This window comes from Plecotus auritus (genome assembly GCF_963455305.1).
Source record: "Plecotus auritus genome assembly, chromosome: 3".
In the NCBI taxonomy this organism is placed as follows: domain Eukaryota; kingdom Metazoa; phylum Chordata; class Mammalia; order Chiroptera; family Vespertilionidae; genus Plecotus; species Plecotus auritus.
This window is the reverse complement of record NC_137772.1, coordinates 17,941,904-17,956,201: the sequence shown is the minus strand read 5'-3', so window position 1 is coordinate 17,956,201 and position 14,298 is coordinate 17,941,904. Positions and strand designations below refer to the sequence as shown.

At 36.8% G+C, this 14,298-nt stretch overlaps 1 protein-coding gene across 1 annotated transcript in view; it reads right to left on the bottom strand.

Annotated features, from left to right (window-relative positions):
- TNKS (tankyrase) overlaps positions 1-14,298 on the bottom strand; it is a 166,837-nt gene that overhangs the window by 53,492 nt on the left and 99,047 nt on the right. The window contains exon 6 of the mRNA XM_080659908.1: positions 853-947. Coding sequence (XP_080516034.1) covers positions 853-947 — 95 coding nt within the window. The remainder of the gene's footprint in view (positions 1-852; positions 948-14,298) is intronic.

The following is a 14,298-nucleotide window of genomic DNA, read 5'->3' as shown; positions in this document are numbered from 1 at the left end:
AAAAGAGCAGATTTGGAATGAATGGATTCCCCCTCGGGTAACTGTCTCAAGTACTGAGTTCTTTCTTCATTTCTGTTTCCTGACATGGAAAGGGGCAAACTGAAAGAAACCTCCTCCAGGGCTTCTCTTCTTTATGCTGCCAATCACAAGAGTGTAATATGAATCTATTGACCTGGGTAGTAAGGTCAAATTATCTTTTAGATCTTAAGGTGGGATAATGAGAAATGTTAGCCCCCCACACAGGACAGCAAACTTGATTCATATGTCCCTGGAGACTAGATAGGAAACTCGTACAAAGTTTTCTAAAATACACTTACTCATAAAGTAAATAACATAACTGCTTTCTTGTTCCCTCTGCCCCAACCCTCCAACCCCCACCACATCAACCTTCACAAGGATCTTTTAGGTTTTCCAAGTTCAGATGTCTAAGATTTCATCAGGAAAAAACAAATTAGAATACTGTATACTTAGGATTTTGGTTTATTAATAAGAGATAATCTTTTCATTCCAGATGAATGATAGCTATATTAATAGATTATCATAATTTTCAATTTGTCTTATCTTTCTGAAATGCAACTTGAGTTAAATAATAATTACAATTGAAACAAATTTTAAGTACTAGAATTTCAATAAAATTAAACTAATTTAGGAAACTATTATGAGAAGAAGTAGTATGTGAAAATAATATAAAATCAAAGTTGCAAACATTCTTAAAATGCTACACACGTTGTAAAGAAATGGTCTGTAGGACTTTCTTTGCCTAGTGTTCAACAACTTCAGCATATAAGATGCTGAAAACAGCATAACAATCCATGAGCAAAACCATTAAAGGAAATAAACTGCTACACCTACCCTTTGTCTTTTGCATGAACATCAGCACCATGCTGAAGCAGCAGCTGAACTATCCGAACTCTGTTGTAGCCCGCGGCAAGATGTAAAGGCGTAGACTGGAAAACAGAAGAAAAACACACCCACTCCTCTGTTTAGCTTTAACACAATGAATATTAACATACACAAAACATACTGAGTTAAAGTGTCAAAATTTCCTATTTCCTAACTGAATGAGAGACAATTCACTCACTCCAGGAGTAAATTCTAACTTCAGTGCCATGGCCCTGTTTCTCCTACTTTTTTTTATTGTTTAAAGTATTACATATGTCTCTTTTTTCCCCCATTGACCTCTCCCCCTCCCCGCCCCCGCCACTTCCACCCCCCCAGCACATGCCCTCAGCCCCTAGTGTCTGTGTCCATTGGCTATGCTTATATGCATGCATACAAAGGCCTTCAGTAATCAAGCCTTACCATAACCTCTCCATATTATTTCTTTCTTCTTTCTAGCATGAACCAAAGACATGTCAGGGCTCACATCCCTCATAACCAAAAACACGCTTCTTTGTCTTATTTAAATCTTGTCCACCTTTCAAGTTCTAACTTTTCAATTCCAATTCTATCAAAAAGACTAACTTAAAGATGTAGCTCTCAAAATTTCTCTTTAATAGGAAAGGTTGAAAAACCTCCCTAAAGAACTATTTGAAGAAACTTTAGTAGAAATAAAAAGGACAATGGACCATATTCATTCCAAGAAGCTGCTAGCAATGGGTCAAAACTAATTTGCTACATTGGATGCAATGAAATATGCCAAGGTAGTATTTACGCCCTCTATTCCATACACTACACATGCAGTATAAATACAAAAGGAAAATATCGTTTCTTCCCAACTAATTTCTGTCACACTGTAATTTGAACCAAATTATTAAAAGGTTCTCTATTAAAGCTTAATAATTTTTAAAAATCAAAACTCATCTTTTTAAAAAATTAGAAATAACATTATTTTAATTAAAAGGTTCTCTACAACCATAGCGATTTTTCTACTTGCTCATTTACTTAACGTTTAAATATTGCAACATCTTTTCAAACAGGGTCTAATATACTTTTATGTACTCTCACTTTTCCTGTTTTCTATTTGGGCCTGGGAATTTAATACAATTTTCAATTTATTTTCTTTATGTATACTCTAAATGTCAAGATACAAAAGAATTACGAAATACTGTATTATCTATTATTGTGTTCATAGTACTCTACACATTTTATATATTCTGACAGCTTCTAAGTTTAAGAAATATTTCTGAGCAATCTACAGCTAATAATGAGGAGACCATCCAGATTTTAAGAATTCTGAAGAGGAAGTCAGGAAACCTGATTATATTCCTGGATCTTATGAAACTGTGAAAGTCATATTACCTATGTATATCAGCTTCTTCATGTGTAAAACAGAAATAAAATTAAAAATTTTGTATATAGTTGATTCAATAATAGCTTTTACTTCTTATTCTTGAAAATGAAGTGACTAAATAAATGAATACCTATACACACAGTGTTTATTTAGAAGAACAAAACATTAAAAATATCTAGTTTCTAGATTTTTAAAAATCATTTTGAGATTAAAAATTATTTATAATGCTTTAAAAATGGTAATATATTTAAACTGCTAAAATTCAAATAACAAACAAATTAGAAGGTTCTGTAACTGATAAAGTAGAAGGAGGCCTGAAATAAAGCAATTGTGAATAAATGGAGTTGAGGGGTGAGTGTCAAAAATTATTGGGCAGCAGAATTAATAGAATCTGATAACTGACTGATATAGATAGCAAGGGGTACAAAAGTTCCAGTTTGGAAATGTCAGTGGCAGATGAAAGAAAGGAAGGAAACGGGAGTTAGGAAGAGAGAAGAGAGAGGATGGGAGAGGAAAGGAGGAGAGGAGAGGAGCTCAGAGGGAAAGAATCTGAGGTCTGGGTTTATTGAATTGAAGTTCCTGATACCCTAGTGGTAATGGGTCTAGAATTCAGGAGAGGTGGAAGCTGGGCACAAATTTGGTCATCACTGGTACTCATGACAATGTCAGCATCTGCCATGTATCTGGCACCATGTTAAGTGCTAGGGATAGCATGGGCATAAGAAAGGTTCCATACTGTGCCTTTAGGAGTTTTCTTATTCCTTAAAAACAGAAAGTCTCTAAATGAAGTATATGTAAAATAATTTTTTATGTGGGAGGACAAAGGATGAGGGGGAAAACATCTATTTCTGAGGAGTCAACTAGAGAAAGCAGACAAATACAAATAAATGTGATGACTACAAAGGGAAGTTCAGGATGGCATGAGAGGCTAGAGGACATATACTAAACCACTCCAGAGGCGAGTAGAAAGGAGTGGGGTCAGGGAAGATTCTCAGAAGAATTGCTTCCAAAAGGAGACGAGCATAAACAAATCACTGAGGCAAAAGGATGAGGAACTTTATTCCAGGTAGTGTGGAGAGCACATATTAATACCCAGTGGCCATGGTACAATTGAGGAACTAAAAAAATTTCAGTGGTTAAGTATAGTATGAGATTGGGAGAGATTATAAGAACAATGGGAAATCCCTGAAAGACTTTAAGCAGAAAATTACTTAAGACTAAAGTTTTAGAAAGAACACTCTAGTTACTCTATAGATAATACATTGGAGGGGGAGGGCAAACCCAATGACAGGCAGACATGAAGAGAACAGTGCAGGACTAATCTAGGAGAGAGTTAATGACAGTGTCAGTTAGCAAAATTGGTAGCACCATCCAAGCAGAGGTAGCTGAGCTATGGGAGTGGATGAATTCCCAGGGAGAGTGAGTATAGAACAAGATGGATGAGATTTTCCAAGTAGTCATTCTAATGTGAATGCTAATTATGCAAACTAAATAGTATCACTAGAAAGCACATAAAAATCTGTAAAATGAAAGCAATAAATTTGAGGAAATGGTAGAAAGCAAAAAACAAAAAAACAAAAACAAAAAAAGAACCCCCAAAAAACCAAACAGTACAAATTGAGAACAAAGGATGATTTAAACAAGCGTACACTACTAAGAGCCCAGAAGTATTTCCTCCAGAAAAATATTTACAACTAAACATTATACACCAAATGCTATCTTCTGATACAAAGCAATTAACATCATGTGGCCTAGACTACATGTAGTGAACAGTTACCACAGAGTGCCAGCTTTACATCCCAATTGTCAAGTGGCAAAGTGATAATAAAAGTAATTTTCTAAATGCTAGGATAATTAACAGAGTGTAATTTCAGTTTTGAAAAAAATAAAGCAGACCCATTTGTAAAATACACATGCTATTTGATATTTTTGTGGTGGTTGTAAACTAGTAAACATAAGAATCCAACATTTAAAACATTATACACTGCCAGTTTATACTCCTCAGATTTATTCTTAAAAGAGATTTTTTTTTTGAAATGTTTTAAAAGTCAAACATGTACAGTGATAAAGTATGGAATAACTGTAAATACAAAAAGTCTTTCTAAAAATCTATCTAAATATTATTTTGCTGTGAGAAAAATACTATTACTAACATTTTCATATTGTAAAACATTTACAAAAAAAAGAATCCTTACTTAAAGAAACCTCCAAATTCAAAGTTTTCTTAAAACCAGGCCTTTAAAAAAACAGCCATAGCACTAACCGATTTGGCTCAGTGGATAGAGCGTCGGCCTGCGGACTGAAGGGTCCCAGGTTTGATTCCGGTCAAGGGCATGTACCTTGGTTGCGGGCACATCCCCAGTGGGGAGTGTGTAGGATGCAGCTGATCGATGTTTCTCTCTCATTTATGTTTCTAACTCTCTATCCCTCTCCCTTCTTCTCTGTAAAAAAACAGCCATATATATCTTTGCTTTTTCTGATACAGATCTGCAGGGCAGTAGAAAGCATTTAAGGTAGCTTTAAGTTATCCTACATGCCTAGCTACAATAGTGACAACTGACAACTCTGTTATAAAACTGTGGGTGCAACTTTAACATAGGTCCAGGTAGCACAATATAAGAAAAGGAGTAAAGGCTTATTTTAAGTCTTGGTTTTACGTTCTTGCTTTGGTATTTGATTTTTTTAAACAAAAACATGTACTTGTTTACTAATTAAAAGAAAAGATAAAACTGCTTTAAAAAAAGTGAAATAACTTCTAAAAAAGTTAAAGGCCTTCCAGTAACAAAATATTTTCCCACTTAAATTTAATTTCACATATGATTTCTTAACAAATTATAGCAACAATGGAAGATAAAATATTCCTAAGGATTAAAAAGAAAAAAAAAATCTTACAGATCAGTTATTAGCATTGGAAAACCTATATACTATCATGTGTCTAGAATACCAAAATTTAATTTTTAGATTTTTTGTTTCCACTGAACAAAGAAATCATGATAACTACTTCTCAAGATTTAAATGTGTAATCACATATTCAATCACAAGGGAATTTTAGCATTTACATTTTAACACAAAGCACATATTGCTATCTCACAAATGACAGCTGGGTACAGGGGAAAGAGTTCCCTGATCTAGTGGTGCTGAGAAAGCTTCTGAGGTTAACAATTACCATATAAAAAGAATATCCCAACCTCTGTAGCACTTTTCATCTAGGAAGCATACAATATTATAAAATTTAATTCTTAATTTCTCGAGATATTATTATTATCCTATTTTTATAAAGTACAAAGTTTGGGACATTCCTAAAAACAAGATTTTAAAATGAGATTCCAAAATACCAATACTCCAGAATGATTTATTCTTTCCTTTTATCCTGTCTTTGCACAATACTTTTGCAATAAAAACACAAAAAAAGATTATCAAAGACTGGTCCTTAAACTACCATAATCTTTCCCTAACACTTGTCACAAAATAACATAGTTATTTATTTATGTATCTGTCTCCTATAATTCACTCTGAGCTCATTGAGAATGGAGAATGTATCTCGATTTTATGTTTTAAGGACTAACATAGTATTTCATATATAGTAGGATGTTAAAAAAATGAAAGTTGGAGAAACCAAGATGGCGGCATAGGTAAGCACCTAAACTGCTGCCTCGCACAACAATTTCAAACTACAACTAAAAGACAGAACAGACATCATCCAGAACCACAGGAAGGCAGACTGAGTGGAAATTCTACAACTAGAAGGAAAGAGAAAAGCTCACGGAGAATCAGAGGAGTGGCAAAGGACTGAGGTACGGAGACATGCACGCAGAGAGGAAGGGCGGTGGAGTGCTTGGCTGGCTTTCTCTGGCGGGAGGGGGAAGGAAGCCCCCGACTGCACTGAACCCCAGTTCCGACTGCACTGAACCCCACTTCTGGGCAAAACCCTGTGGACCCAGGCTCATACATGGGAAGTCTGGACTGTCAGGTAGAAAGAAAGGCACACGGAGACTCAGAGACCCAGGGGAGCCGCGGCGGGCAGGGGTCTGGAGGCGAGCATGTGCACAAGTGCTCACAGAGAAGACTGAATGCGGAGGTTGCTGCAGGCATTCCCTAGCGGAAGGGAGTTGGAAGCTCCTGACTGCACTGAACCCTAGTTCTAACTGCACTGAATCCCAGTTCCGGGTGAGCCCCTGGGGACCCACGCTCTTACGGGGGGAATCTGGACTGTCAGGAGGAAACTCAGGGGAGCCGCGGAAGGCAGAGGTCTGGAGGCGTGCGTGCAAGGGCAGGGCTGACGGGAAGCCAAGACTGTCTGCCCCGCCCTGAGACTCAGCCCCACCCAAGCTGAGCACAAAGGCTTTTGCAATTTGGCAAGTCTAATCCTATAAGGCTGTCTCCAGCACCCAACTTCTCCCAGTGTAGACACAGCTGATCCTCACAGCCAACTGGCCTGGAGGTCAATTCCTCCCAGTGATACCAACAACAATCAAGACTTAACTACAACAAGGCTGTACACACAGTCCACAAAGGGGTGCACCAAGAGTGTCCACCTCAGGTTAACTGGAAAGGCTGACCCACTGGGCCCTATAGGAAACCTAGCACACAAAGCTACCCTACCAACTCAGGGAAGCAGTGAAAATGCAGCATCAAAGAAACAGATCACAAACGAAAGAAATGGAGGAAAACAAACGACTGGATATAGAATTCAAAACCATGGTTATAAGGCTTTTCAAGAATATCCTAGAAAAGGCTGATAAATTTAGCGAGACCCTCGAAGATATAAAAAAGGATCAACTCGAAATTAAACATACACTGACTGAAATTAAAAATATTATACAGAGATCTAACAGCAGACTAGAGGAATGCAAGAATCAAGTCAAAGATTTGAAATACAAAGAAGCAAAAAACTCTCAACCGAAAAAGCAAAAAGAAAAAAAATCCAAAAAGTTGAAGATAGTGTAAGAAGCCTCTGGGACAACCTCAAGCGTACCAACATCAGAATTATGGGGGTTCCAGAAGAAGAGAGAGAGCAAGATACTGAAAACCTATTTGAAGAAATGACTGAAAACTTTCCCCACCTGGTGAAAGAAATAGACTTACAAGTCCAGGAAGCGCACAGAACCCCAAACAAAAGGAATCCAAAGAGGACCACACCAAGACACATCATAATTAAAATGCCAAGAGCAAAAGACAAAGAGAGAATATTAAAAGCAGCAAGAGAAAAACAGTTAGTTACCTACAAGGGAGCAGCCATATGATTGTCAGCTGATTTCTCAACAGAAACTATGCAGGCCAGATGGGAGTGGCAAGAAATATTCAAAGTGATGAATAGCAAGAACCTACAACCAAGATTACTCTACCCAGCAAAGTTATCATTCAGAATGGAAGGTCAGATAAAGAGCTTCACAGAAAAGAAAAAGCTAAAGGAGTTCATTACCACCAAACCAGTATTATATGAAATGCTGAAAGGTATTCTTTAAGAGGAAGAAGAAAAAAGTAAAGATAAAAATTATGAACAACAAATACATATCTATCAACAAGTGAACCTAAAAATCAAGTGAATTAAAGATCTGATGAACAGAATAAACTGGTGAATATAATAGAATCAAGAACATAGAAAGGGAGTGGACTGATAATTCTCAGGGGGAAAGGGGTATGAGGGGTGCAGGAAGAGACTGGACAAAAATCGTACACCTATGGATGAGGACAGTGGCGGGGGGGAGGTAAGGGCAGAGGGTGGGGTGGGAACCGGGAGGAGGGGAGCTATGGGGGGACAAAGGAGAAACAATTGTAATAATCTGAACAATAAAGATTTATTAAATTTTTAAAAAAAGAAAGTTATTGCCAGCTTTTGATTTACATTACCAAGAAATTTCTGAATGGAAGACACGAATACTTCAGCTTGGTGAATCTGACTTTAAATTTGTATGAAAGGTTTACAACTGTATTTCTATGCAGGCCTGTATGATGTTTGATTCATTCCCTAGGAAATGACAAACCACAACTGTGAAGCCATGATGTAAGTCATCAGAGAGCTGTCTAACCTCATGATGTATTGTGTATTTTGGTTTTCTTTAAGATGGAGATTCAGTTTGAAATAAATCAAATCCTCTGGGGTTTTTCGGACTAGGGTGACCAACTTATACTGGTTTGCTGAGGACTTTCCTGGTCCCAGGAAACCCATGGAAACTGAAATGGTTAGTCACCCTACCTAGCCAGACTTAATGCTAGATGAGTTTCTTGGTTTCTAGAGCACTCTCAAATCAGAAAATTGTATGTGCTTGTGTGCGTGGGTACACATATGCAAGGGTACACATGCATTTGGAATAAGGCAAGACTTATTATTACTTTACCAAATTAGGAGAAGAAATCTATTAGGAATCTGCTCAAGAGATAACAAAAGGTACTATACTTTCTATCTAACAATTCATCCTATATAATGAAAGGCTAATATGCAAATTGTCCCCTCGACCAGGAGTTTGACCAGGGGGTGGGCCGTCCAGCCAACTGCCTGCGACCCCTCCCCCCGGCCAGCCCCACCCGTGCACAAATTCGTGCACCAGGCCTCTAGTTTCTTAAATAAGACTCAAGTATAGTTTTTTTCAGTTCCACACAAGCTCATTAATATAACATGCTATTCAAATTTTTCCTCCAGACTCTTGCTCTACAGTTAAAATCACCAAATCCTAAATAATAAAGAGCTAATATGCTAATTAGACCAGAGGGTGGAATGACCTTCCAGAACAACCAGTGGGTGGGGGGCGGGGCTGCCAGGGCCGAGTCCCTTGTACAAATTTCATGCATCAGGCCTCTAGTGGTTTCATAAGATAAAACTTCATGATATTTTCAGCACTTGAACACTCATGTACTCATCAACCAGATTCAACATACATTAATTATTAAGACTTTTGTTACACTGGCTTCTGCTATCACTTTTATCCTTTCTTTTCACCACTAAAGTATTCCAAAGCAAATTCAAGACACAGTAACATTTCACCCCTACATACTTTTGTAGGTGCCTCTAAAAATTATAGGCATTTTCTTTCAAAACCCCTAATATTTTTATTACATCTAAGAGAAGAGTGGTAAATCCTTGATTATCATCTAATGCCCAGGTCAATATTCAAATTTCTTGATTACCTCAAAAACTTTTTAAGTTGGTTTGCTGGTCAAGATCAACACATTTGGATATTGTGCCTTCAAGTCTCCCTCCATCTACAACAGTTTTCATCCTCCTTTTTGTTTTTTTCATAATACTGCCTTGTTGAAGACACTGTTAGTTCCCTTTTCTTGTGATTATTTAACTTGTGCCTATATCTTCTTGTATTTTATGTAATAAGAAAGTTGATTTTCCTCATTCAAATGAAACTTGAATATTTCATAGGATAGTACTTATGGTGGATAGTACTTATTATTTTTTAAAATACATTTTTGTTGGTTTTAGAGAGAGAGGAAGTAGGAGGAGAGGGGGGAGGAGGAGAGAGAGAAAAAAAAAGAGAAATGTGAGAGACAAGGCCTGACCAGGAATCGAACTGGCAATCTTTTTGTGCAGGCGATGATGCTCAACCAACTGAGCCACACCAGCCAGGGCAGGGCCATAATTATTTGCCCATTACCTATAAATGGACATTTAGGTTGTTCCATCTCTGTTCTGGCTAGCTTAGCAAAACATCTCTTTCAAATTTATTTGGTTGAGATACATCAATGTTTCCTTTCTACCCATAAAATAGTATATTAGCCATTAATACAAAATTCCCAAGAAAATATAACCATATTATCAGAGCTTATTAAATTTCTTTTAGATACAGAGACATGATCAATTTAAGAATTTCTTTGAGACAGTGATACTTAAATCAGAATCAGAATAAATTAAAAGCTGAAGGATCAATATGGGCATGAGTCCATAGAAATAAATATATCTCATGGCCACTGCCTATCTTTTGAAGGGATATTTTCAGTAGTACCATAATGAAGATTAGACAATATCCTTGAAGTTTCTCAACTCTTGGGCTATTATAAAAATAATTTAAAAGAGAAACTACATCTGGAAAATAAAAATTAATGAGCCAAAGAAGAAATAAAATTTTAAAAAGATATTTTATTCACACCTTTCTTACAAATTATGTCTTCTTTAACTTGTTTTTTCTACAGATTACACATTACTAGATTCTCTTATTTATTAATAAAGTTTTATTTCCCATTATGAATCTTTTCTTCTAGTCCTTGGCCTCTTGGTCACCTGTTTACTAAAGCACAGTGCCTAGAGCTAACCACACCTAACCATAGACACGGCCTCATGTCAGTGGACTATATCAATACTATTCATGAATAGACACGATACTACTCCTATAACCTAAGAATGTTGAATATTTTTAAGTCACAACCTCTGTAATGGGGAGAGTTGGGTGACAATAGTACTTGGCTTCCTCACATAGTTATCTTCAGGCTAAAATGAAGTAGAAGATACAAAAATGTTTTGAAAATACAAAGTATTTTTTTAAAAACAATAGCAAAATATTGTGGGTACTTCCTATGTAAAAAATACTATTCAGAGTGTATTATATGTATTAACTTGTTTACTTTACACAACTACTACCAGAGCTAGAAACTATTAGTATCTCCACATAACAAATGAGGAAACTGAGGCATATGGGGATTAATACATTAAGTTAGCAGATTTGTAGATCAAATCCAGACAGTCTGACCTCAGCACTCTCCCTCACCCTCTTTCTTTTCCTTTGGCTGGGCATTCTGGATAAGCTAAGTGGCAGGAAGAGTTATTTTTGGTGGGCAGGATTGCCTTAGTAGTTCTGACCACCTTAGTTAGCATGCTGATCCACAAGGTACCACATGTCAAATGCTGTCAATAATAAGAGTGTGTTCATACCACTGGATGAGCACCCTAGAAATGTATAACGTCTTAACAACAATAGAAATTGTCTAATATAGTAAATACTGGAGGACAAGGAGAATAACAAAATACTGAGATTAGAGAAGATCATTTATCTGCCTCTTTCCTAGTGCAGCATTTTCCTACCTATCTCTAATACATAGTCATGTGGTCTCTTTTTGAACTCAAGATGTCTAGTTGTCTCAACTGCTTTACATAGACCAACTTCCTACCTACCATCCCTCCTTAAAGTATGAAACCCTAAATTCAACACTAAATCCACATGTGGTTTGGTAAAAACAAGTGAGCTCTCATTTTAAAAAAAAAAAAAGTGTTGAAGTAGAGCCAGATAACACAGTTATCTATCTGTCAGAGTTATCACAGTGAAGGTTCCAATAGTGTCCTCTTCCAAAAAAGTTTCTCTGAATTCTACATAGACTATATGAACAGAGGTAGACTAATGATTGACGTTTTATAGCCTCAGAAAGAATGTTCTTTCAAAGTAACATATGTGGTCATCTTTAAAAAGGGACCTAAAGCATTTGTAAATTTGTTGAATTTATGAAATATAAAGCAATATTTCTATACTTCAACTGCCTTCTATAGTAAACATTTATTTTTAAGGTGGTAATGTAAAGGACTTATCTTTTCTTAAAGATATTTTTATTGATTTGTAGAGAGAGGAAGGGAAAGGAAGAGAGACATCAATATGAGAGTGAAACATTGATTGGTTGTCTCCTGCATGCCCCCTACTGGGGATCTAGCCTGCAACCTGGGTGTGTGTCCTGACTAGGAATCGAATTGGCAACCTTTCGGTGCACAGGATGGCACCCAACAAACTGAACCACATGGGCCAGGGCAAAGACTATCTTTATCTCAAGTACATGTACTGGGAAGAGAAAGAAAGAAAATGAACAAACAAAAAAGAACGGGAAATCCACAGGGTAATCTCTGTGAGAATAACACTCTGAATACCAACTTAATTCAATTTTAACTTAATATCATCATTGTGGAAACTCCAAGGGAATTCTTCAACAGCCAGAAAGTTGTTTCTCTTTTCCAGCCTCAATATCAGCAGAAAAATTGAAATGTATGCATGAAAATGAGTTTCTAGCATGTTCTCTTAGGGTTTGTATGGAAAAAAATACTTAGCACTCTCAGAGGTGCAACATTAATTTTGCATTGTTTAATGAGAAACAGCTGGCATACTTTATGGAAACCAGGTTTCTTGGTCTGATAGTAACATGATGTTTTATACTTTTAAGAAGAAAAGTGTTCACACTACCTAAACCTCACATGAATTCCTTTTTATAGTTAATATTTACAATCTTAGGTTTTCAAATCTAAACATCCAAGAATCTAACTAATGTTCAACAAATAATTTGTTCTTGAAATAGGAAACACGTTACACTGACAGGCACTTAAAAGATTATTTATGAAAGAATCATTCCACCTTGGATCATTAGATAGCCCTTTTAACTGTGTAAAGAGGGAGAATGGTAGATTCCTTAGGCTTAGCTGATTTCAATGTGGCTGAGACCTCTAAGACTTTTGAGATATGTTGTCACCTCATGTTCCTTCAGTGACGAAGTCCTTGTTGTTTTTGAGTTTGCATATGTGAATTCAGCAGCCAAAGGTAGACAGGAGCAGAGATCTCTAGCTCTGCTCCTTGCCCACAGGCCCCTCCCCCTATCTCACAGGTTTTGAACCTTCTCTGAAACTAAAAGATTAGTTTAATAGACATTATCGTATTCAGAGTAGGGTATTATCATGTTACTATTAAAAAACGAAAGTATCTTTACAAAAGGAAAATCAATATATGAAATATTGTATATTCAGAATTAGTCTATTTCCAAACTTACTAATTTGGCTACCCAAATATGCATTTCAAAAAATTATGCAAGGTGCTTATAGTGTTTTTAAAGTTTTACTACTGATGCCATTATTAGTGGACAAAGATGTTTTCTTAGTCACTGAAAACAGTCTTTTTAAAAATAAAATATTATGAAAGTTCTTGATGCTTTTAGAAATTTCCTTTTAGAATTCTAATTTAATTGAACAAGTGAGTGAATGGATACATATGCATATGATGGAGAGGGGAAGAAGAAGGCTTCCTGGGTGATTATACTTCTTTAAAAAGAAAAAAAAAAGTAGTGATACAAAAATAAGCAAGTGTTACAATGTTTGTGTCACTCAGTCCCCGGAACTCGTAAGTTGAGCCCTAACACTCAGTGTGCTACTTGGAGACGGCCTTTAGGTGGCCTCCCTTATAATAAGGGGAGTAGTGCCCTTATAAAGAAGAGACACCAGAGCTCGCTTTCTCTCTCAGCAAGTAGGCATCCCTCCATAAGCCAGGACAAGAGCCCCTCATCAGACATTAACCATGCTGGCACCTTACCCTTGGACTTCCTAGCCTCCAGAGCTGTGATAAACGTTTCTGTTAAGCCACCCTGTCTACTGTATCCCAACCTGAGCACCACACAACTGGTAAACAATGAATTAAGAAGTCAATAGTTTATGTTGGTTTTGTATTACTGCCAAACCACTGTTCCTAATAATGCTAATTCAAAGCTACAGATAGCTTCAAAGTTCTTAAATCCCAAATCTTCACTTTTTCTGCTTCTCATCAGGCCAGAAGAGTTTCTGAAATCAGGTTTTTCTTTGTACCTAAGTAAGCCTTTTTACACAGTAAGGTTCACCCTTTACTAAAAACATTTAAGAGCTTTTTTCAGAATACTGTCAACTGAACAGTTTAAGCTAAAGAAATCATAATCAAATAATAATCATTATAGGGGTATTTTTAAATCTCTTCATCATGTAATAATTGATAAATAAAAATATGTCATCAGTGTGGCGAGCAAGCTCAGCCAAGGGTTCGGTGAGCCTGAGGGGGGAGGGGGGTGGCGAAGGATTGAAGAAAAGACAAAGAGAATAAGCTGGGTCTAGGTGGATCTCCTGTGCCTGGCTAAGGCCACAGAGAAAGATCCAGAGGGCAAGCTAAGCCTTTATTTTATAGCCAGAGGTAAACAAGGTAGTGGTCACCATAGTTACAATGTTCTTGTGAGTTTCACTTGTTTTGGCTGCACTTGCTGCACCTCCCACAGCCCATTAGCTACCCAGATAGGATCTAGGGGGCGTTATAAGGTCAAGCTTAATTATGCTAAGAAGGCTGTGCCCTCTAAGCTGAGAC